The following is a 26,254-nucleotide window of genomic DNA, read 5'->3' as shown; positions in this document are numbered from 1 at the left end:
GCTGAGCCTGTGCATCCGGAGCCTGTGCTCCACAACGGGAGAGGCCATAACAGTGAGAGGCCCACGTACCGCAAAAAAAATAAAAAATAAAAAAAATAAAATGTGCCCATATTTGGGTATACTTAAAAGTAAAACAGTTGCCTGGTTCCACTTCTTTAACAACAAAATCAGTAAACATGAGGAAGGTGTCGCAGTAATTCTTAACACACACCTTATTCCATGTCGAATTTACAGTTCTCAAGCTTTCTGAAATTTTTTCTCTTTCATGTAAACTCAGACTTTTATCTGAAAGCATTTCTAATTCAGTTCTATTCAGCCATTTGAGTTTTTCAGCTTGATCATCCATCTCCTGGATTATGTCCTAAAGGAGTCAGAAGAGGGGTATGGTTAAAAGGTTGTCATACCAGGAAAAGATCAAGAACTGTATTAGGAATCTCTTTGGGAAATACAGTAAGTTCCCTACATATGAACCTTCAAGTTGCGAACTTTCAAAGATGCGAACATGCGTGCCAGCCCCTGTATGCCAGCTGTTGTACTGTACTACCGTACTTTTCAAGGTACTGTACTATAAGATTAAAAATGTTTTCTTTATTTTTTGTGTTTGTTTTTTATGTACATATTATCTGTGTGAAAAGTATTATAAACCTATTTCAGTACAATATTATATAGCCAACTGTGTTAGTTGGGTACCTAGGCTAACTTTGTTGGACGTACAAACAAATTGGACTTACAAATGAGCTCTCGGAACAGAACTCCTTCGTATGTCAGCAACTTATTGTACTCCTATAAATGTGGACCTTTAATTTCTTAAATGGAAATAAACTTCTAAGAAGCCTAAACTTATCTTAACAAACTGTAACTAATTTGGGAATGACCTCCCACCTTCAGTGTGCATTGTGTGTACATGAACTACTAGCCCTGACCCCCTGTCTCTTAACAGGGTCATATTATATCATATTTACATCGACAACTTAACATTCTGTTCTTTGCTAATAAAATTATATCTATTCTAATGAAAGGCAAAAAAACCCCCAGAAACAACAGGAGCATTTTATGCATGCATCTCTACCTTATCTCTACCTACCCTAATATACTGTCCCATCCCCTGTGACTGTCCCCAAATTGTTTACAAAAGGCATATTCCAAGAAAACTATTGAAATTTTTAGATAAGACAGGAGCAAGTTTGTTAGATATTTGTCACATTTTGAAAAGAAAACTTAATAATTGTTTGCCATGTATTTTTCATCAGTATTAAAAGTTTCTTTCCCACAATACCTCAGTCATACTCCTTTAGAAAAAAATCTCTTATCAGATTAGTGGGTATCCTTTTAGGTATACTTTGTTGCACACAGATGTGTGTATCCACACTCACACACAATTTCTTTTTGTTTAGTAAAAATGTGAGCACATTATGCTTATTGTTCTACTACAAGTACTTTAATTCTTAGCACAAAAATATAAAATTTGTGGATATAAAAATGTATGGATATTTGGGTATATTAACATATCTATATATTTTTATGTATTTCTATATGTTGTATACCTATACAACTATAAACAATTCTTGTTGGTTGCAGATCAACAAAGAAAATTTGATTAATACAACCGTGATGCTAAGTCCATTGTAAGCTGCAGTGAGTTACTCTCAACTCACTTTGAGTCTTCTTGTAGGACTCAGTTTTATAGATAGTAATCAGTAATTATCTTCTAAGTCCCAAAGCAAAAACCTATACTTCCCAGCATTATTATATTCTAAAATGATGACGTCTGTTTAAAATATTCCAAAAAACCTTTGGTCCATTACTGAGACCACATGACTTACTACTTTTATGTGTGTGAAGCCTTACCACTGCAAGAATAAAATGACAGCTGCTCTTTAAAATTAAAATTAAAAAAAAAAAAGATATTCCTCTTTAAAGTTCACCACATTTACCACAAAGGACAAAGTTTCTTCCCCTTTTCTTCTTCAGTCATGCAGTATCTTATTTGCAGTGAAAATATTCATGCATCAAAAAGCACTGGCAAATATAGAGACAAATAAACCACTTACTGTTAATTCTTGCAGGTTTTCTTCCAGCTCAGTGGTTGATCTTTTTTGCACAGCATTCTCGGCCTTTGTTAACCAACAGATAATCTCATCTAGTCTTTTTCTATAATCCATCACCTGCTTACTTTCTCCTTTTAACCTAAAAGATTATATTATTGAAAAATACTGAGAAAAAATATCCAGTTAACTAGAACATTATATATTTGCATTAGATATTCTGACTAAATATGTCATACACACAAAATAATTATTTTAATATGTATTATTTTAATATGTATTCGTAAATGAGTGTTAATAGTAATACATATGTTCCGCAATACCAAAGATTATTTGCAAACATAAGAATAAGATTTCCTCCTTCATTAAATTAAAAAACATTAAAACTAAATAATGTTGTCTTCTCTCATAGTGAAAACCTATATAGAAATTTAATACAAAGGACTTATTTTAAGCTAGATACCACTGTACAACATAATGGAGGTTTTAAAAAGAAAACATGAAAAATGTCTTTATCTAAAATAATTAAAGAAAAATACATAATTCTTTATGAGTACTCCATGGATATAGAAAAGTATCATTATATGACATATTATTCACGTTAGGTTGCAACTATTACTCTACTTTATTCATAGGAAAGAAAGAACAAGAACAAGGCAAGATACTGAGAATGGGAAATTTTTACAAATTTTCTTTTCTTTTACAAGAAAGACAAGAAAAAACAGAAATTTGATTAGCTCATTAAAATAAGTATTATATTTGAATAAAGCACCAAGTTCTAAAAAAAAATCTAGAAAAAACAAAGTCAAAGTTTTAAAGGCTATAAGGAAACAAATAGTCATATGAATATTAAAAAAAACTGCCTCAATTACATCTTTTTAATGTTGTAAGAATAACATTTATAATTATATAAACCATCTGTCAAAAGATGAGAATGTGACTACAACTCATATGACAAACAAGATTATGTATTTTTAAGAAAGATTTTGAAAGCTATTTAGAGCTTGGTGGTGGTATCATTTTTATAGCTGCTGCTATTAGCTGCTGGTTTAAAAATAGAAAGCAATTTTTTAAATGAATTACATTATGTCATCCCTAATAAGAATTTACATTTTTTATGGCTATGACTTTTTCTTTTTAATCACAAATAAACTATTTTAATGTTTAAAAAACTGATAAGGGAAAGGGGGGAGGAATAAATTAGGAGTTTGGGATTAACATATACACAATACTATATACAAAACAGATAACCAACAAGGACCTATTGTATAGCACAGGGAACTATGCTCAATATTTTGTAATAACCTATAAGGGAAAAGAATCTATCGATAAAAAAGAATATATATATATATATATATATATATATATATATATATATATATATATAAACTGAGTCACTTTGTGGCACACCTGAGACTCACACAATACAACATTATAAATAAACTATTCTTCAATTAAAAAAAATTAATGACAATCACTACAAAATCACAAGTTTTCATTTTTAAGTATCCATCAGGAGAGAACACTGCTTCAAGATTTAAATAAATAAATAAATAAAGCAATAGTACAAATTGTTTAGACTACCAGTACCAAAACAGGTAATTTACCCTCTGTATGGAAGAGTCTTTAAATAACAACTTTGGAAACAACTCAAATACTACTATAGACCTTGTGTTTCAAAAAAAAAGTTGTAATTTAAATTTCCAATGTTTCATAATCATGACTAATTTAGTATTTTGAAAATATATCTATGAAGAAAACTAACATTACCAAGTAATTTCAATAAGACATATTTGAGTCACACAAAATTTTCATCTGCAAACTAGCTAAATATAATCTACATTTTAAATGTTATCACTAAGTAAAAACAAGTTATAAATTCATGTTCAAACAGTAGGTAACAATTGCTCATTAAGGAATAACACCATAAGTTGCTGAACTGTGTAAATATTTAATGACTGGCACTCAAAACAAAAATAAATTGAGCTGTGTGTTGTTTCTCAATGACTGATAACAGTACACATAATAAGCCCATAAAATTGCAAGGTAGCCCCAAGTTGAGATAAATTACAACCTGAAGTAAAGTTAAACATGAATTTATGAAAACAAATATTGTTTTAGTTAAAATACAAGATGCTGGAAAAGAGATGCATTATTCTTTTCTCTTCCAAAAATTGAGCAAAACATGTATTAGCTTCACCTTGTTAGTCCCAGGAGCAATAATTACCACATTCCACAGAGAGCCATTTGAAACTGATTAAGGGAATTCCTGCAGTTATTGTTAATGCTATGCCAGCAGGTACATCTTTTTCCTTAAGACCTGAGAGACAGATCATTTTCAAGCTAGAAGGACTCTCCCTGCCGACTCACTACCATGGCACATAAATCGTATGGGACCTCAGCTTCCAATCCTGCCCCTGGTCCCCTGAAGCCTCCTCACCATCCAACCTTCACAGATTTCTTACCTGGCCAGACTATTTAATGCCTCCCACCTTGTCTGTTCTGTGCCTTTTCCCTACAAGACCATCTGTAAGGGGAATTTATGGAAATTTGCTGTAAATGCTTCAAAACCAGCTTCAGGATCCCTCCCCTGCGATGCCTCAATTCCACAATCCATCACCCCTGTGTCTGTGACAACACTCTATCTTCTTTATAATGTGTCATTTAATCACATCAGATCATTTTTTCCTTTAAACATTTTCTTCATCTTAGTCTCTCTGAGTTCCTTAGTCGTTCGTGTTTACTACGAATAGTCAGAGAATAATACTTTTTACAAACACCGTCTCCTTTAGTCTTCATGACACTCCTCTAAGAAGATATCCTAGTTTTCATTCACAGGGGAGGAAACTTGGCCAGCGAACTCTGAGGTCTTCCCAAGTTTTACAGGCGAAGTATTTAAGAGCATAAGTTAGCACTGTCACTAATTTTCTGTGAGACCCTAGACAAGTTACTTAACCTCTCCTCTCTGAGCCTCAGTTTCCAAAGCTGTACAATGGGTCTAAACAGTCCCCTCAGAGAGTAGTTGTGACGATTAAATGAGGCCAAACCCTGTCTCTTCCACATGGCAACCTCTCAACCAAGACACACAAACTATGATTTGACTCCTACCAAAACACACAAAATAACAGATGATGTTATTTTATAAAAAGCAGCCATAAGTCAAATATTCAAAGTTCAATATTTTATGTCATACTATATACTTGATAAAGTATTAGATTAGCCTTTAACATAACAATAGCTTATCACTAAAATAATACATCATCTACAGAGTTAAAATTAGCAGGAAAAAAATTACCTGGGACTTTTTAACCCGAAACTATCATTAACCCGCTCCCCCCAAAAAAGGCCATTAATGAGATGAAATGTATTAAGTAGGAATCACCCATTAAAAATTGATTGTCTCAAAACATAACTTCAAATAACTGTACAGTAATATATAAAATAATATGTGTAATGTTGAGTATTATATTCACTGGTAATCAAACGTGTTTGTCATCAGAAGACACCCTAATAAAATCTGGGGCATTGTAACATAATCTGACATAAAAATGCACAATAATACATTATATTTATTATGGCACATAAATGAGGAACTGTACTATGTACTCAGCACTGACATATAAGGATATAGGACACCCTTAGACACCAAGAACTACCGAGTGAGAGGGATTACTCATGAAGACCCGGAGGCCTAGTCAGGAAACGAGTGAGGGAGAGGCCTGACCCTGAATCCAGATCTTCAGACTGGGAGTCCAGAGTGTTCCTCCACCTACTTCAAGTTTCTGCCACATAGTCGCCATGTCATAATAAACAGGAAAAAGAGAAATAAAGATTTTTTTGACATGCATGATATCTGAGTAGAAAAGTAAGACTACAGACAGCCTAAAGACACAGAAAGAGACAATGTCCTAAAAATACAGAACATGGACATTGGAGGTCTTAAATGTCAATAAAACTCCTATTGTATTAACATCAGACAATAAAAGAACCTGGAACTCATTGGGTCGTATCTCAAAAGGCTCTGCCCAAATACCTTCACCCCGTGCCCTCGAATTATCACGGCTAAATCACCTTGGCCGCCGATCCTTCACTTCTGCAGCGATCGCACCCCAGCGTTGGTTTAAACCTGCCAGCTTGTCCTTCAAGAAGCTTCCATCTGTCGGGGAGAGTTTCTGTACAATCCCATCCCCAGTTCTGTTTAGTGCTGCAAAACTGGGCTGGTGGCTGCCAATGCCCTCCTCGAGCTCCTGCGACAGAGAACAACTCAAGATTAACTCCACTTCTAAACTAAACTGTTCTGAGGTAATGAATCCACCCAGGAACCACTGGTGTGGTGGCAATTTAAGTGTTAGAGAAACAAAGCCCTGGAAGGATATTTTACATATATGAAAAAGGCATTTTTAACACTTCAATTACATTTCATTGAACACATTAAATGAAATCTATTTTGAAATCTAACCCACTCTCATGAATGTCATCAGGCAAAATGGAGTGGAAGAGGACAGCCTAATAACATAAATCACTGCTGTTTACATTGACGCGTAAGCATCAATCATGTTTGATTGAAGTGAATTGCCTATCTTCTATACACGTGCTGGAAAGTGTCTCTTAAAAAATTTTTAAACCCTCTACCCCTATATACCATTACGTCCTACCATATATAAGTAACCCTCAATGTGCATTTTACTGAGACATTGCTTCACTGATCTGTAAATTTTTAAGCAACGGATTAAGAAAGGATATTTTAAAGTCAATTTAAGCACTTCTCTATAACTCTAAAAATAAGAAAAAATGCATTAACATATTTATGAGAAAAATAAAAGCATTTTCTAACTCCTCAGAAGCCTTCTACATAAAATATATTTTAAAAATTTAATAAAAGAGAAAATATTTTCAACAATGGTAAATTGAAATGTTGCTTGCTTTCAACCATTATTTTTAACGACCCATTATTATCAGCAGAACTGATTTAGCTATTGTGTTATATTTTCCCAAGACTGAATTAGACTTACATGAGCAGCTGTCCTGATATAGCTCAAGAATAATTTACTTTTATCACAATGATCAATGATACAAAGAAACATAAGATGCCTAAGTGTTTAAGTATAGAAAATAGAGGTGAGGTATGCAGGTATCATTCTGGCCTTGATGCAGTCTTAAATACAAAATTTTACAAGTGTTATTCTAAACATAAAATTTTAAAAATAAAATTGTTTTTCACATATTCCACTAAAGAGTATTTTTTTATTTAAATTTCTTTAAAGTCCTAATTAAAAATTGAAATAACCATTTTTCTTAAACCTTTAAAACTGGAAACTAGAACTGGAACAAAAATTACAGATTGTCTATATACTCCCGAAAAATTAATATAGTGAGCCCCTACTTTCGAAATCTGTCTTAAGTGGCGTATACTAAATAAATATGCCACCTTTTTTAGCAGATCCTCATCCTCTGACAGAAAGCACTCACCTGCTGATGTATCCTGGCTTTCTCTAAGTCCAGGCCACCATCTGGAGCAAAAGTATCAGCCAGCAACTCTTCAGCTTCCGTTATCCACTGTGTGAGGTCGTTGAGGTCACAATGGAACTGTCTCCATTCTTCCACAGCCCTATCGAAATAACTAGAGGACAACAAACAAAATAAAATAGGTTTCCCAACTTTCCAGGACCGTCTAGAAGCAATTTTCTAAAATGAAAATTCAAACCTCATTTAAACTGAAAGCCTCAAAATGAGTGAATTCACAGCTCACTGCTCTTTAAGACCAGTTTCCGTAGTGGATTACAGTTAATGATTCCTCTTAGAGAAACATGCATCATACCAAGAGCAAAGCAATCTGCATACACCACCCTGCCCCCCATATTCATGCACACATACACATACACTAGGCAGCGTTTTAACTGAAAAGACAGCCTTCTCTGGCTTGGAAAATCAAGATAGATGAGCTGCAGGCATGTTAACCCACCCAACTTTAAACACTTAACATTTCAAACACCATGAAGTGTAAAATATGATTAATTACTCTATTCTCTTAGGAAAAAAATAGCGTGTTTTACTTCCAGAACACTTAGTTCCCAGCTAGAACAAAACCCAAAAGGCCAAAACACTTCAAAATTTCCTTGCAGTATACTGTTGGTGGGAATGTAAATTGATACAGCCTCTATGGAGAACAGTATGGAGGGTCCTTAAAAAACTAAAAATAGAACTACCATACGACCCAGCAATACCACTACTGGGCATATACCCTGAGAAAACCATCATTCAAAGAGAGTCATGTACCACTATGTTCATTGCAGCTCTATTTACAATAGCCAGGACACGGAAGCAACCTAAGTGTCCACTGACAGATGAATGGATAAAGAAGATGTGGCACATATATACAATGGAATATTACTCAACCTTAAAAAGAAATGAAACTGAGATATTTGTAGTGAGGTGGATGGACCTAGAGTCTGTCACACAGAGTGAAGTAAGTCAGAAAGAGAAAAATACCATATGCTAACACATATACATGGAATCTAAAAAAAAAAAAAAAAAAAAAAAAGGTTCTGAAGAACCTAGGGGCAGGACAGGAATAAAGACACAGACATAGAGAATGGACTTGAGGATACGGGGAGGGGGAAGGGTAAGCTGGGACGAAGTGAGAGAGTGGCACTGACATATATACACTACCAAATGTAAAATAGCTAGCTAGTGGGAAGCAGCCGCATAGCACAGGGATATCAGCTTGGTGCTTTGTGACCACCTAGAGGGGTGGGATAGGGAGGGTGGGAGGGAGGGAGATGCAAGAGGGAAGGGATATGGGGATATATGTATATGTATAGCTGATTCACTTTGTTATAAAGCAGAAACTAACACACCATTGTAAAGCAATTGTATTCCAATAAGGATGTGAAAAAAAAATTTCCTTGCAGTCTATTATCTCTGTGTTATGGACTGAATTGCATCCCCCCTAATTCACATGTTGAAGCCCTAACCCCCAACATGACTATATTGGAGACAGGGTGTTTAGGGAGGTAATTAAGGTTAAATGAGGTCAGGTGGGTCATTAATCCCATAGGACTGCTGTCCTAATAAGAGGGAGAGACACCAGAGGTATCTCTATGTCTGCCTCTTTCTGCTTCTCTGTCTCTCTCTCTCTCTGCAAGAGCACAGAGGAAAGGCCATGTAAGGTAAGGATACAGTGAGAAGGTGGCCATCTGCAAGCCAGTAAGAGAAGCCTCACCGAAAACTAACTCTTCTGGTACCAGCCTCCAGAACTGACAGAAAATAAACGTCTGTTGTTTAAGCCACCTTGTCTGTGGTATCTTATTATGGTTGCCCTAGCAGACTAACATACTCTGTGCAGGGACTAATCCAGTGTGTCCCATTGACCTGAACACAGCACAGGATGGGAGTGCCTGCAAAGCTCAGGTTAGGCAATGAAACAAAGACTATCAAGACTTCTATTCAAACATAACTCCTTTAGAAATGAGATAAAGCCAAACTCCAGTGCTTGTCATATTTGGAACATATAAGTGTAAAAAAGAAAAGCTCTGTTGGATCGGGATCCTAAAGAATTTCCCTCTGCCTCTTTGTTTAGAGTAGTGGTACCAGGAGAAGTTTAGAAGAGATCTCTGAAATTTTAATGGTTCTACTAAAATGTTTATATAATAAAAAGGTAATATTATTATTTTAAAAAATAATAAAATGGTCCCTGACATCGCTAACTCCTAAATAGTCTTTATGTTTCCTTCTTCCATGAAAATCACTGAATAAAAATTCCATTAATATTTGTTGAGTGCCCACAGGGAAGCAATGTTCTATTGGGCATAATGAAAATAAGAGCACTTCAAACAAAACACTAAGAGAATATATTAAGACAATCTTCATTAGTTGGCACTCAATAAATATTCATTAAATGAATGGTGCACGGATAGATAGGTATAGGTATACATAGGTAGGTGGATGGGTGAAGTCTTCTATGATGAAACTGAGTTTTAAACACTTTTTAAATGATGGAAAAAGAATGACTGATTAAATTAAGAAGGAAAACTATTCCTGGTAAAAGATAGAATTCTGAGTAAGAATCAGAAAGCTAGGAAGGTAAAGAAGTAAAGGAAATTTTAATCAAGTTTATGTGAAATGAGTGAAGAAAACTTGTTTTTGAGCAGTACGTATAAGGTATTAGAAATTAGGCCAACTGGAGAACACTGTTAAAAAGCTTCTAAGGTCAAGATAAGAAGTCTGAACTTTGTCCACACAGCAGTGAGAGGCACAAAGAAGATACAGAGGATAAATATCTGGGAAGACATTCTTAGGAGAGAAGATACACAAAGATCCAAGGATCTAAGATGAGAAGGAAGAAATAACTGGCTTATTTCTCCACTGTTCCACTGTTCATCTAAGATGGTTCTAAAATTACTTATTAAGGAAAAATATGAAAGCTAATGCCATGAACCATTACAAAGGAGGCATAAGGAACTTCTCAAAGAAAGATACCTGTTTATTTTCATGGTATTTATCTTTTACCACAGGCCAACAATCCTTTAAAAATTTTATAAGCAAAACAGCACAGAGACCTGGCATAGACAAATGACTTGGTGGTCACCCAGGTGTCATTATGACCGATAACAGTTATGAAAGCACAGGATATTTGCCACTGCCTCGATGTTCTATGAAAAGAAAAGAATAGAAAGGAGTGCTCACTTGTTGCTTGTAAAAGTGGGCACATAGGAATGAGGAAAAATAAACATTTTAGGATAGGTTTCCAAGGTTGGAAGAGAAAAACTAAATAAAAATTAGGAATAAGAATAAGAACATAATCAACTAATACATCCAAGTGCTGGGCTAAAGAAAATAAGAGAGACAACCTCCTAGCAAATGAAATCTAGTAAACACAGAAAACAAGATAATAAAATAAAAATGTAATAGAGAAGACTTTTCTAACATAAGAGAATACTGCTCTGTGCTCAATTAAAAAAAACTATGGAATAAAGTATTTTCTAAAAAGTTAAAATTTTTATAATCAAGTAAATGGCATGAATATCTGCAATCAACATTACTAATCATAACGTTCTTGAAATTCTGCCACATTAGCCAGATGCATATATGCAAATAGGATAATTGAAAAAAAGAAGAAAAGTTATCATTATATACAAATGATGTGTCAGTATACTAAGAAAGGCCAAGAAAATCAAATTTATACCCATACTCACAGGCATACACTCACACGCGCACGCGCGCGTGCGCGCACACACACACACACACACACACACGCACAAACACATGCAGTGCAGAAAATGCAGAAATAAGCTACCATACATCAACTCTACACTAACCAACAATAAGAAAAGCACAAAACTACCAAGTAATAGTCCTGGGGAGAAAGATGCAGACAAATCTTCAAAACCTTACTGAGGACACAGAAAAGGACCCAAATGAGTGAAAGACTACATTTCAAATTCATCATTTTTTCAAAAATTGATTGAGATGACTAAAATTTTACTGGAATAATAAATACAGAAAAAGAATATGAATTTTAATGTTAGAATAATTAGAGAAAATTTACTGTGCTGAATGAAAAAATTAATAATGCTTTAAAAATGAAAATGTTATGGTATTAGACTAAAACTAATGCTGTGAGAAGGCAGAATTAGCAAAATTAAATAAATATGAAGTTGAAATGCCTTTAAGTTTATGGTAAAGAAGTATCACCAACAATAATGGACAGTTAAATTGTTCAGCAAAAAATATAGAGAAAATTGGTTGTTTATTTAAGAAAAACACAGCAAAATAGAACAGATTAGTGTTTCTTAACTCAGGCTGCATAAAAAAGTGAGCTGGGGAGTGTTTAAAAAGTAGGGATGCATGGCCCCTACTCTTGCTACTAAAGAGTTGCTATTTACAGACATAGAGAACAGACTTGTGGTTGTCAAGGGGGAGGCGGGGGGGGGGACGGATTGAGACTTTGGGATTAGCAGATGCAAACAATTATATATAGAATTAATAAACAACAAGGTACTACTTTATAGCACAGGGAACTATATTGCTAATGGAAAAGAATTTTTAAAAAAGAGTTGGTGTATAGACCCACCAAACTGGAGATTTAAAACAAAATACATATCAAAATAAAATTCAGATGGTTTAGTTTTTACATGTAAATTTTAAATCAAGCAAATTGTTTTAAATATATATAAATATTTAATTACTCTCACAATGAAAAGGTAATTTAAGGTAATTTATATGCATATAAACAAAATGAAATTACAAAGGAAAAGACATGATATAATTATAGAAAATTAAAATTTCTATATGTCAAAAAACACCATTAACAAAGATAAAGGGTACATGGAAATCTGTGAGTAATTAAGCAATGAACAAAAAATATGAATGGTTAATATTCTTAATATAGAAAAAAGCTTTTGCAAATTAAGAAGTAAATAATAATACTATGATAGAAAAATAAGCACAGAACATGACCTACCCATTAACAGAAGAAATAACACTGGTGCCAATAAACATATGTAAAAATATTGAAATTCTGCTGATAATCAAAGAAACGAAAATCATATTGAGATGCAATCCATCACTATACAACTGGCAAAGGTCTAAAAAAAAATCTGTCAGTGTTAACAAGGGTTCAGTAAGAAGGAAACTTTCACATATGCTGTTGGCAGAGTTATAACGACCAATACTGTGATGCAATCTAGAGCCTTAAAATGTTATTATTTTTTAACAAATTAGTCTTCATCTAATAATCAAGCCTAATTAAAGTCAGAAGTATGCATAAAGCTGTATGTAAGAGGATATTCTCTAAATGTACAGAGAAGTTTTTAAAAATCCATACAAAGAAATACACCAAAAGATTATTAAATGTTACCTTTCCAAGGATTGTATAATCACGTGAAATATGTAAGCTAAAACAAAAAAATGAAGATGAAGACCACCATGCCTATTTTTGTGTGTATGTCTCTAAGGTTTTCCGGTATATTTTTCTGTGTTAACATTACTCTTACACTGTAATTTATATTGAGCTATTTCACATCATACTTGACTTTCCATACATACACAGCTACCATCAAAAGTCTTACCAATTTTTGTTTCTACCTGTTAATAGGCCTGGTCAAAAAGTAGAATGAAGGAGGCTCAAAAACATTCTATTAAACAGAAGGTTATTTTTTTTAAAAAGGCTTTGGGGTTATATATGGATTCCAGTTATCTGTAGCTGTCTCTGCTCTTCACTCACATTAATCATCAAGTGTGTGGAGAAATTGAACATTACTGAAAATCCTTTTCAAGATTTTTAAAGAAAATGGACACTATTCAGATACTAAAAATTAAAGGTGCTTCCTTTTCTCCATTGTATATGTTTGCTTTCGTTGTCATAGATTAATTGTATGTGTGTGGGTTTACTTCTGGGCTCTCTATTCCATACCATTGATCTAAATGTCTTTTTCTGCCAGTACCATACTGTAATGATTACTATAGCTTTGTAATATAGTTTGAAGTCAGAGACCATGATACCTCCAGCTTTGTTCTTCTTTCACAAGACTGCTTTGGCTATTCGGGGTCTTTTGTGGTTCCATATAAATATTAGCATTATGTGTTCTAGTTCTTTGAAAAATAACATGGGTGTTTTGACAGTGATTGCACCGAATCTGTAGATTGCTATGGGTAGTATGGACATTTAACAGTATTAATTCTTCCAATCCATGAACACAGTATACCTTTCCATTTATTTGTGTTGTCTTCACTTTCTTTTATCAATGTCATATAGTTTCCAGAGTACAGGTCTTTCACCTCCTTGATTAAATTTATTCTTAGGTATTTCATTCTTTTAGATGCAAAAGGATTGCAAATGGGATTTTTTTCTTAAAGTTCTCTTTCTGATAGTTTGTTATTAGGGTATAGAAATGCAACCGATTTCTGTACATTAATTTTGTATACTGCAACTTTATTAAATTCATTTATTAGTGCTAGTAGTTTTTGGTGGAGTCTTTAGAATTTTCTATATATACTATCAATCTCTTCAATAAGCACTGTTGTGGAAACTGGACAGGTACATGTAAAAAAATGAAGCTAGACCATTTTCTCACACCATATATGAAAGTAAATTCAAAATGGATTAAAGACTTAAGTGTAAGACCTGAAGCCATAAAACTCCTAGAAGAAAATACAAGCAGTATGCTTTTTGACATAGGTCTTAGCAATATTTTGGGGGATATATCTCCTCAGGCAAGGGCAACAAAAGCAAAAATATACAAATGGGACTACATCAAACTAAGAAGCTTTTGCACAGCAAAGGAAACCATCAATAAAATAAAAAGGCAACCTACCAAATGGGCGGAGATACTTGCAAACAATATGTCTGACAAGGGGTTAATATCAAAAAATATATAAAGAACTCACACAACTCAATATCAAAAAATCAAATAACCCAATTAAAAAATGGGCAGAGGACCTGAAAAGACATTTCTCCAAAGAACGTATACGAAAGGCCAATGGGCACATGAAAAGAGGCTCAACATCACTAGTCATTAGGGAAATGAAAATTAAAACCACAATGAAACATTACCTCGTACCTGTTAAAATGACCATCATCAAAAAGACAAGAGATAACAAGTGCTGGTGTGGATGTGGAGAAAAGGGAACCCTTGTACACTGCTGGGGGGGAATGTAAATTGGTATTACCACTACGGAAAACAGTATAAAAGATCCTCAAAAAATTAAAAATATAACTACCCTCTGATCCAATAATTCCACCTCTGGGAATAGATCCAAAGGAAACAAAAACACTAACTTGAAAAGATATCTGCACCCTCATTTTCACAGCAGCTTTCTTTACAATAGCCAAGATATGGAAGCAACTTAAATGTCCATTGACACATGAATGGATAAAGAAGATATATATAAGAATATTACTCAGGCATAAAAAGAATGAAACCTTGCCATGTGCAACAGCATGGATAGACCAAGAGGGTATATGTTAAGTGAAAAAGTCAGACAGAGAAAGACAAATACTGTATGTTTTCACTTATATGCAGAGCCTAAAAAACAAAAGAAACAAATATAACAAAACAGAAAAATACTGACAGATACAGAGAACAAACTAGTGATTGCCAGAGGGGAGGCGGTAGGGGGAATGGGCGACATATGTGAAGAAGGATTAAGGGGTACAAACTACTTGTATATAATAAATGTGTCACAGGGTTGTAATGTACAGCACAGGGAATATAGTCAATAATATTGTAATAACTTCGTATGGTGCATAAAATGTAAAAATATTGAATCACTATACTGTTTACCTGAAACCAATATTGTAAGTCAACTATACTTCAATAAAAACAAATAAATAAAAGTGCTTCCTTAATTGTTAAAATATTATATATTACATTGCAAATGATCATGTATATGTGAGCTGATTCTTTTTTAAGGAACTACATCACAATTTATTAAACAGGGCCTATTACAAGGATTTGAAACGTATCCTCACTAATCTTAATGAACTTATAGACCTTTTGAAAAAATTAAATATTCATTTAAACATACCCTTTACGATCATTGTACATTCGATTAATTCTGTCCCATTTTGCATTCAACTGAGTAAGTGTATCCCGGATCTGAATGGCTTCAGGTCCAGAAGCTTCGAGGATAACATCTGGTTGTTTTTCATGAATGATTGCAATCTGCTCTCCAAGTTTGTCCAGTTGGTCTTTGATAGTCTATGAATATATTGTCATTCATTAACAAAATCCAGCAAAGAGATAAAAGAATGGATTCACAGGAGGCCAAAAATTTATATTGAATAAGTTACTTAAAAATAATGAGACATCATAATTGTTGCTTATCAAAACTGGAAACTTTTTAAAAAAATAATACCCTGTATTGGCCAAAGCATGAGGAATGTTACGTAATATCCTAATGGTGGGAAAAAAATCCTCACAGATGTTCAAAGTGGCATTTGTACAGGACATATAAAAAGCTTCAATAACATTCTGTAAAGGTAATGAAGTGTTTGAAGCTAGAAATTATTTATATTTTCAAATACCTAATAATACTAATTTAAATGACAGAAATGAGCTATCAAACCTATCAACTCTATCAGCAATTTTATTGTGACTTGATACATAAATGCAATCAAATTATATGAAAGTCTTGATATTAGTTTTGTCAATTAACTGAAAACTTTCAGATCCCTAGTTAACTTACAATCAACATGTCATTCCATACCCAACCACTAGCCAATCTTAAATCGTTATAGGTGGCAGGATAAATGTCAACATTTTACATCAAATGACAATCAAGTTTACGAGAAAGGAATATGGTTTGTGCACGTGTTTGATTTTAAAAAGTCTCTGATGTTGTAAAGCATTAATAACTGTGCACGCTTAAAAATCCATATCTACTTTTAATAAATTAAATTTTTTAACAGTATTTCATTGGTGGATACAGGAAAAAGTTATTTTTCATACATATTATTAATTCCTTGGCACAAATGTAAAAGGTTATGGATAATCTAAGTAGGCACAACGACAAATTCCTTGCTTTATTTCTACATCAACTGCAGCTATTCAAATGCAGTGTCTGGATATTTACCTTCAGAGAATCTTCCTGAAAAGAGAAGTCTTCATAGACAACAGAGCTTAGTTCTGGAGTATTAAGTGATAATTCAACATCATCCATGGAGAGTAAAACTTTGTTAATTTCAACCAGATAATCTGTGGGGAGAGGCGGTGAGCTAATTCCAGAAGCGAGCTGACCTGTTCTCTGTTGAATAGGGATTGCCTGTAAAGACATGAATAATAATAACACACATCTTTTAAATTATTCCCACAATGAATCGTAGCAAATTGAAAACACAAAAAACAAAGAAAAAAATACTATTTTGTGGAGAAATTCAATACCATGAGCAAAAATTTAAAAACTTGTTTTAATTTTTTAAAATTTGCCCTGCACTGCTATAGAAACCATTAACAATCTCTATTTTAATTTTCATCTGTAGCCTGTTGTTAAACGGCTTAAATAAGCTGTTAATGCTTGAAAGGTTTTTTTTAAGACTTAAGCCACCTAAATTCATTTAGCAAACAGGAAAACATAACGACTCCTTTCCTAAGTTACTGAAGAAATGAGAATATGCTGCAAATCATAAAATTCTGTATGAAATAAAAATTTTAATACCATTATTATTACACCTTTTTTAAAAAAAATCTCACAATTAGATTAAACACTTCTGGGCCTCACTGGTGAAAAAGTAAATAAGTGAAACATGTATTTGTAACGTAACATAACAAATGCAGTAGGAGGTTTAATTAAAATAATATCCAGGCAATTCAGTATATAATCTTAACCTTTGAGAACAATATTACAAAACATGAATATCCTACATAAGATGATAGATTCTACCATGCTAAATTCAGGCAGATTCTAAACTAAGTGGATAACTTATTTACCCTAGCATAATATCTCCTGTATCCTCTAATCAGAGCTTTCTGAACAATAAAGTGCTCTCTGGGATAGGCCACTCATCCCTGGGTTCACATCCTTTATGCCTTGATGGCTACCATTTAATAATTGCTGCCTACTGTTTGCAAATGGCCAAAGTACATCCACTCATGAATTAAGTGGATTTCCTTGACACTTTCACCATATTCCTATATTGAACTTTTGAAAAATGATATTCCTCTGTAAACTCAGATGACAGTGAAAATGATCACAAGTACAAGTTCACTGAGTTAGTGATCCTGAAAATGGTTACAATTCCTAAATGAAACCAATACCCAAGATTAACAACACTGAGTGAATAATATGTTGTTGAATCTTGAGGTTTGCATTTCTTTGTCTCCTAGAATTTGATAAACTATGACTTTCACCAAATGATGGGCAGTCCTGGATAGCCAGGTGAGAAGCAAGCCTATTGATTTCCTGACTTTATCCACAGGCTTGTTTATACTTGACACTAAAAATAATTATATTATCCTAATGCCACACACTCAAATTTTAGTCAGAAAACATTTTTAGGTATTTAACTATACATCTAAGAAGGCAAACTATATGCTATATTTTAAGCAAATATAAAAGGATGCTGAAATAATGTGTTCACCCAGAAACCAGTTTTAATAAAAAGATATGAAGTATTCCTTAATAAAAAAAATTTTTTTATTTTTTCAGATTTTAATTTTAAATAGCCCAATTTTTTGGCAGATCACAAAGGGAAGCTCAATTGTTCCTCTTCTTAACTTTAAGGAAAAAGAAAAAGACACAAAGAAAGTATTTACAGGTTGAGAATTCATGTCAAAGGAGTAAAAGAACTGGGACCTATTCTGCTATTTGGCTTTCTCATCTATCAGCCAGGGTCTTGCTCAGACAGCCTCTGTTTTTCCAAGACCAAAAAGGACTCTAGGCCTCCAGCTATTTGATATGTGCTTGTAGGACATTCAACTTTATAGTACTTTCCTCATTAGCATCACTAAACATCATACACCAGGTTTGTTTTTTTTTAATCTGCTCTGCCTGCTTACTGGTGAGAGCCACTTCTATACCATAACAACCACTACAAGGCCAGGAGTTTTGTGCTGCTTCTTCAGTTACACAACAGAGTGTCATTCTGCAAGGTCACATGTATCTGAGTCTTGAGGGTGAACTGGGGAGGTCAGTAGGTATTGTAAGTAGAAAGTTCCAATGTTTTTTTTTAAAAAATCACGTTCATTAATACTGTATTTTTCTATTAATACTATACACATAATCTAGGCTTCCTGAGCCTCCATACTCTTGCTGAAGCAGCAAGTCCATTCAAGATTCAAATATGTGCTTTCTATATTCCCAAAATAGATTTTATCCCAAGACAGTGATCAATCAAAATGCCCTAGGAGAAAAAAAAAAAGTCCTCAAGATCTGACCCAGACTTTACTTCTGGATACTTTTATTTTTAAAGAATTCAGCTAGGACACAAAGATACAGATATACTACAAGGTAGCATTAAATGGTACATGGTGCACCTCATGTCGTACAGCAACCTAAATTCCAGATAGATTAAAAAATTGATTTTAAATGACACTTTACAAAAATGTTCTAAGTTTTGTTTTTATCCAACCATAGGGAAAACTTGGAACAAAACTGAGTCGAACATCGCCAACTCTCTGGAGGATGAGGACTTTTTCAGAAAATCACAAAGGAAAAACCTAGCCATATGTGGCTAAACAAAAATTTTAAATGGCTGTATATTAAAGGTAAAATAATTAGAAGATAAAAATCAATAAGATGATACTTTTTATAGCAAATATGACAAGAGGTTAATACCTTTATTTATGAAGAGCTTGCGCATATTTTAAAATAGTAATACCCTAGTAAACAAATGAGAAAGGGTCATTCAATATATATTTCAAATAAGACTGAGTCCTTTTTTCAGTTTAAATAAATTCGTAATTTTTAAAAAGCCACCTATATCACTTTGTAGGAGAAACCATGTGAAAGGCAGTCAATGAAAAGGAAAATGATATGCATGAGCCCCTCTGTACCCTCAGGGGAGGCTCTGGAGGTACTTGACCTGAGGAACTATTTACATCAGCGGTCCACAACCTTTTTGGCACCAGGGACCAGTTTCATGGAAGACAATTTTTCCACGGAATCGGGGGTAGGGGGGGGATGGCTCAGGCGGTAACGCGAGTGATGGGGAGCGACGGGGAGCGGCAGATGAAGTTTTGCTCACTCGCCTGACGCTCACCTCCTGCCATGCGGCCCGGTTCCTAACAGGCCAAGGACCACTACAGGTCTGCAGCCTGGAGGTTGGGGACCCCTGATTTACATGATAAATATAGGACTGAAGAGAAGGAGGCACTGAGGATGGATGTGATTTTGACTGAAACAAATTTAACGTCCCTGCCCTAACATAAACTAGGGACTTTATGATGTGCCAATGTAGGCTCATCAGTTGTAACAAATATATCTCTCTGGTGCAGGGCACTGATATCATGGAGGAGGCTATGTGTGTATTGGGGGTGAGGGGACAAGGGGTATGTGGGAACTCTTTGCTGTGAACCTAAGGCTGCTCTAAAAAATAAAGTCTGTTTTTAAAGAACAAAAACAAACAAGAAATTTCATGTTCCTTCTCAATAGTCTTTGGTTACCCACTGCCTGTCACCACCTTCTATTTTCTCTCTCTTCACCAATCTCCACCATTTCTCCTCTCTCACTCCTTTTCTCATTTCCAAACTGAATTCATAAGGAGGTTAATCCAAATGAAAACTAACTGAGGGGCTTGTGAAAGAATTTTTTCAGCTAAAAACCTTCTCATGCTTTTTCTCAGTGCACACACCACCCAATCCTTCCTATGCCCTTCCCCATCTCCTCCTGGACACATAAATTTTCTCAAATCATTCAACAGGGATAAAATATTGCTCATAGCATGCAGTAGCTCATTGCTCAACTAAAAAAGAAAAGAAAGGAAAGGGAAGGGAAGGGAAGGTAAGGGAAGGGAAGGGAAGGGAGGGGAGGGGAGGGGAGGGGAGGGGAGGGGAAGGGAGGGGAGGGAAGGGAGGGGGGAGGGAGGGGGAGGGAGGGGGAGGGGAGGGGAGGGAGGGGAGGGAGGGGGAGGGAGGGGGAGGGAGGGAGGGGAGGGGAGGGGAGGGGAGGGAGGGGAGGGGAGGGGAGGGAGGGGAGGGGAGGAGTTCCATAAACTGCTGGTCCTCAATGCTGACGGCACATTAGAATCTTCTACAAAGTTTTTTTTTTCAAGCGCCCACACCTAGGCACAACCTGAGAGATTTTGATTTAACTGGTTTGAGGCTCGATTTCTTTTTAAGCTCTTCAAGGGATTCTAATGTTCACAGTTAAAAAAACAGTTTTAAAAACTACAGATTTGAAGAAGTATATGTGTTAATGAAATAAGGACAAAAAATTTTTTAATGTTTTAAAATAATTTTAATTACAATAACTAATGCTAGTGAAACCCAAATGAAACAAGTCCGTAATAGTATATGTTAGTACTTTTGAAAAACAAATTTATCTATTAAAAATTTAAAAATTATTTCTATTTTGGGACCATTAATGATTTCTGATTTGGGACCCAAAGATGAAGAAGTTCCAGAGAAGAAAGATACTTTTAAAAGTAACAATTAAACAAAGAACTGTAATATAATCTGAAAGATGTTAGAAAGAAAAATGGAACCCAGTCTTAAAAGACAACACATTTTTCAGGTAAAATAAGAAGATAAAACCCACACCAGGGAATTAGCAAGATTCCAGAGGTGCTAAGGCACCAGTATGCTGGCATAAGGTAGAGAAAACCAGTATAGCTATACTGCATGGTGAATGACAGTGAATCAAAGAGGCAGCCAGAGGTCAAACCAAAGCCTCTATATACCGTAATTGTGACAAACCTCGCACTTAAAGCTTTTCCTGCATTTTGCAATCTTTTCCTAAACAAGTTCTTAGGGAAAGGAATCATATGATCAGCCATGACTTTTGGGGGAATAATGCTGGGAAAAACATGCTGAGAAGATGGGCCAGAGTTAAGAAAAACTGGACTTAAAAACCAACTTGGGGGCTTCCCTGGTGGCACAGTCGTTGAGAGTCCGCCTGCCGATGCAGAGGACACGGGTTCGTGCCCCGGTCCGGGAAGATCCCATATGCCGCGGAGCGGCTGGGCCCGTGAGCCATGGCCGCTGAGCCTGTGCGTCCGGAGCCTGTGCTCTGCAACGGGAGAGGCCACAACAGTGAGAGGCCCGCGTACCACAAAAAAAAAAAAAAAAAAACCAACTTGGGGAATAACTAATGGGTGAAAATCATAAGAGTCTGAATTATGGAAATGTTAGTAGACTGAGGAAGTTAAGTTACTCTCTCGGGGTCATATACAAGTAACTGGTAGAGCCGTATCTAACTTCAGGTTCAGACCTGTATTTACTTCATTCGGACCTAATGGTTCTAATCTTTCCTCAGTGTGGTGTGAGGAACAAGGTGTGAGGAACAGGAAATGACTGATAAGATTGTGAAGTTTCTACCTTGAGAACTGGGTAGTTTTTATAAGTAATAACTAAGATAGGGAATAAAGCAGGAAACAGGTTGGAGGAGGGGAGAGAGGGCTAGTTCAGCTTGGGACCTGTTACAAGGCTGCAGTACAAACAGAGACAGCCAACAGGCACCAAGCCGAGAAACCTGAATCTTCTAGTAGATTCCAACATCATCAACTGAAACTGGTTCTAGAAGGATTACCTAAGCACAGACCTCTGGGGAACACCAGCATATTTACAATGCAGCTGCAAAGATGGCTATTGAAAAGGGAGCTGGTGGTGAATCTTTTCCTAGAATATAAATCATATTTTATCAACTTCACAAATTTAGTTATTTGTAAACTAGAAATTTTTTTTAATGTGGTCAACACCTCCACACATAAAATACGGAACTGAAGGAGAAAGTCACTCCCCAAAGGTTTAAAACATTATCAGAAATCCAAAAGAGATGTCAATAATAAGGTTTTATGTTTCTATTTTCTGTGAGTCTCGCCTCATCCAAAAATATAAACATATCTAGCAATACACACGAGAAACGAGGAGATACCATTCCAACTGGTTTGTTTTGAGATGTCATTGAATGCAACATCACATTTCTCAATGGCAAGAGCTGAAAAAGTTATTTAAGTGGAACAGAGACTCCCCCATGACAATACCTTAGTTTTGTTGTATCTTGTGTGCAAAAGTAGTAACTGCAAACGGATCTTTTCTTTTTTATTATCCTCCATTGGTTGATGTAACATTTGTTCTCCTCTTTGTAGAACTTCCTCAATCTGGGCTCTCTCTTCATCCATCTGAATGTTTAAAAGATAAAAATTACTCAAAAGAAAAATGCACAGGGTCACCTACTATCAGTTCCCAAGCAGGAGAACTAACCTACAAAGTATAGTATAAGTCAACATATGTTTATCTGAATGATATACAACAAAAGTTTATGTTTTTCTTAAAATATTTCATATATGAAGTTAAAATAACTCATAAAGAATGCTAGTTTAGCAGAAGTTAAATAGAACTAAGATAACACTACCTTTATAGTCAGAAAGTATGTCTTTTTTTTAAGCATTATGTAAATCATGTGACAAACCTTACATTGACATTCACCAGAAAGTCACATTTAAATCTGTTCTATCATGTTTGGCAGATATGTGGGTAAACATCATTAATGTAAAAATATAATTAACAGAGAAGAAAAGTGAGAACACCACGGTTTTGAAAATCTGCTTGAGCCAACCTTTTCATCTTCATCACTGGATTCCAAGCGCTTTTCTGTAACTTTTAACATATTTTCTATATCATTTTCTAATTTTTCCAAGTCAGAGAAAGGCACACCAGCTTCAAATGCTTCAGTGGTGACCAGATATTGGTATGATAATGGTTCCTGGCCAATCAGCAACTGTAGAAGGAAAAATGTTCTTTGAAAAGATATTCTTGTTTGTAGATTTTTGCTGGAGAGGGTGTGGAGAAAAGGGAACCCTCTTGCACTGTTGGTGGGAATTTAAATTGATACAGCCACTGTGGAGAACAGTATGGAGGTTCCTTAAAAAACTAAAAATAGAACTACCATACGACCCAGCAATCCCACTACTGAGCATATACCCTGAGAAAACCATAACTCAAAAAGAGTCATGTAACACAATGTTCATTGCAGCACTAGTTACAATAGCCAGGACATGGAAGCAACCTACGTGTCCCTCGACAGATGAATGGATAAAGAAGATGTGGCACATATATACAATGGAATATTACTCAGCCATAAAAAGAAACGAAATTGAGTTATTTGTATTGAGGTGGATGGACCTAGAGTCTGTCATACAGAGTGAAGTAAGTCAGAAAGAGAAAAACAAATACCGTATGCTAACACATATATATGGAATCCAAAAAAAAAAAAAAATGGTTCTGAAGAACCTAGGGGCAGGACAGGAATAAAGACGCAGATGTACAGAATGGACTTGAGGACACAGGGAGGGGGAAGGTTAAGCTGGGACAAAGTGAGAGAGTGGCATGGACATATATATACACTACCAAATGTAAAATAGATAGCTAGTGGGAAGCAGCCACATGACACAAGGAGATCAGCTAGGTGCTTTGTGACCACCTAGAGGGGTGGGATAGGGAGGGTGGGAGGGAGACACAAGAGGGAGGAGATATGGGGATATATGTATGCATATAGCTGATTCACTTTGTTACAAAGCAGCAACTAACACACCATTGTAAAGCAATTATACTCCAATAAAGATGTTTAAAAAAAAGAAAAGATATTCTTAACTTGACCTTTCACCATTTAATCAGTGTCAAGAAAGAACTCACATTTATTTGAATTGACTTTAATTTCATTCATTCCCACAGCAATAATTTTACCAACTTGGGCTTCTCTGATTACCCATGTTTTCCGAATTCCAGCGAGGGATGCAAACTGGTGTGCAAGTGAGCGTGGCTGCCTGGAGTGGGAGGAGGGTTCTGGGACCGCAGGCGAGCACAGCAGGAAACAGTGCCGTGATCCGGAAGCCATCCCTGCCATGGCCACAGAGAGGAAGAAAGGCCACTACCCAGTATAGGGACATCCCAAAGAATGCCTCCCAGTTAACTTTCCCCAGTACAATGCCCCTTCGATTTTGATACCGAAACTTCGAAAAAGTACATGTTTCTCAATGCAGTATTTTCAGACAGTATCTATATAGAAAGCCTTTACATCAATATTTATGTGCCTAAAATCAATGTAACAAATTCAATAAAACTAAAGGCAGGAAAATAACATGCAGTGTTGGCTGAGCATGGGGAATAGCAATCTCACACTCTGGTTATGAATGTATAAATTGGCACAAACTTACGGTAGGAATCTTTGCAAAAATCTATTTAACAGCATTTATAGGTACAACTTTCACAACAATATCAAGGAATTCTAAGAAGTGATCCTAAGGGCATACTAAGAAATGAACAAAAAGACATGCATAAAACAATTTTAACAATACAATATTTATAAAAGCACAAAAGTGGAAAATTGACTTAGAATATTGTAACAGATCATTTAATTGAATAGCTGTTAAAAACCTTGTCTGAAGAGAATATACAAAACAATATAAAATTTTTGATATTTTAATATCACATACACATGAGTAAGAGTGGATATGTATGCCAAAACATTAACAGAAATTATTTATGGGGACAACAATAATTTTCTTTGCACTTTCTCTCACTCCATCTCCTATGTTTCCTGCATTACTCTTTAACATATGTAGGAAAAATCTCCCATAGATCTATTGAAAAGAATAAGTGAGCTTAGGTCAGAAGGTAAGGAAGTAGGGTCAAGGCTAAGGAAGACAAAAGTTAAAGCAAGATTTTTGTTGTTTTCTTTAAGTTGCAAATAATCTAAGTACATTCGTAGGCTATGAAAGATTGTTTCGCCTATTATATCAAGTATTTCAAAACAAAGCAAAGTTAGAAAATATTTACTTCCTGCAAAAAAGATGATCCTTCCTCTCATAATTTCAATACTTTGAAACCTTTTCTCTAATGGGTTATTTTCTTTAATACTAATTTCTTATATTCTCTCCTTCATACGCATAATCAACATAAATAAGAACAAATGCTCCAAAGTGATAAAATCATTTTAATTAAAAAACTCTTGATATATATACCATATAATTATCTATCACATAGCTACATATCTATAAGAAAAATAGTTTTATATACAAACATAATTGCTTACTTTGGCACTTTTGATGTGTTGAGAAACCTTTTCAAAGTTTCTATTCAATTCAGCTAATTTTGGTTCTACAAGCTCCTTGCTTGAGCCTCCACGTGCATTCATCAAAACAACAGCTTGATCACGGACATTTTCTACTTGGAGGTTAGCATCATCCAGCTCAGACAGTAAACGCTAATTGTAAGAAAAACAAAATTATCACGTGGGAAAAATCAAAACCAAACATGGGTGCAATGCTAACTCGAAAGTAAAGGTAGTTTAAATAAATGTCTGAGATTCCTAGTAAGAGATTTCAGTACCATCAATTTGAATAAGAGCTTTTCGTACATTAGGACTCATTCATGTTACATGGGAAGCATTTTCGATCACTACCAGATTGGATAAAACTTTATTTTATGATTGAAGAGTCTATAAGATTTATGGTGTCATTTCTTCAACCGTTTTATTCTAAGAGTTGCAAAGCCTCTTGAGGCTGGATAAAGGAATAAGTGGCAAGGAGTAGACTGACTTCTTTTCCCCCTAGA

At 35.0% G+C, this 26,254-nt stretch overlaps 1 protein-coding gene across 14 annotated transcripts in view; it reads right to left on the bottom strand.

Annotated features, from left to right (window-relative positions):
- UTRN (utrophin) overlaps window positions 1-26,254 on the bottom strand; it is a gene marked incomplete at its 5' end in the record, with an annotated part of 496,387 nt that overhangs the window by 269,194 nt on the left and 200,939 nt on the right. For all 14 annotated transcript variants that reach the window (XM_079938689.1, XM_079938693.1, XM_079938692.1 and 11 more), the window contains 9 exons: window positions 212-361; window positions 2,052-2,187; window positions 6,117-6,292; window positions 7,515-7,665; window positions 15,573-15,745; window positions 16,620-16,808; window positions 22,684-22,821; window positions 23,259-23,420; window positions 25,734-25,904. In XM_079938689.1, the coding sequence (XP_079794815.1) occupies window positions 212-361; window positions 2,052-2,187; window positions 6,117-6,292; window positions 7,515-7,665; window positions 15,573-15,745; window positions 16,620-16,808; window positions 22,684-22,821; window positions 23,259-23,420; window positions 25,734-25,904 (1,446 nt within the window). The remainder of the gene's footprint in view (window positions 1-211; window positions 362-2,051; window positions 2,188-6,116; window positions 6,293-7,514; window positions 7,666-15,572; window positions 15,746-16,619; window positions 16,809-22,683; window positions 22,822-23,258; window positions 23,421-25,733; window positions 25,905-26,254) is intronic.

This window comes from Stenella coeruleoalba (assembly GCF_951394435.1).
Source record: "Stenella coeruleoalba genome assembly, chromosome: 12".
Classification (NCBI taxonomy): domain Eukaryota; kingdom Metazoa; phylum Chordata; class Mammalia; order Artiodactyla; family Delphinidae; genus Stenella; species Stenella coeruleoalba.
This window is presented reverse-complemented; position numbering and strand designations above follow the sequence as displayed.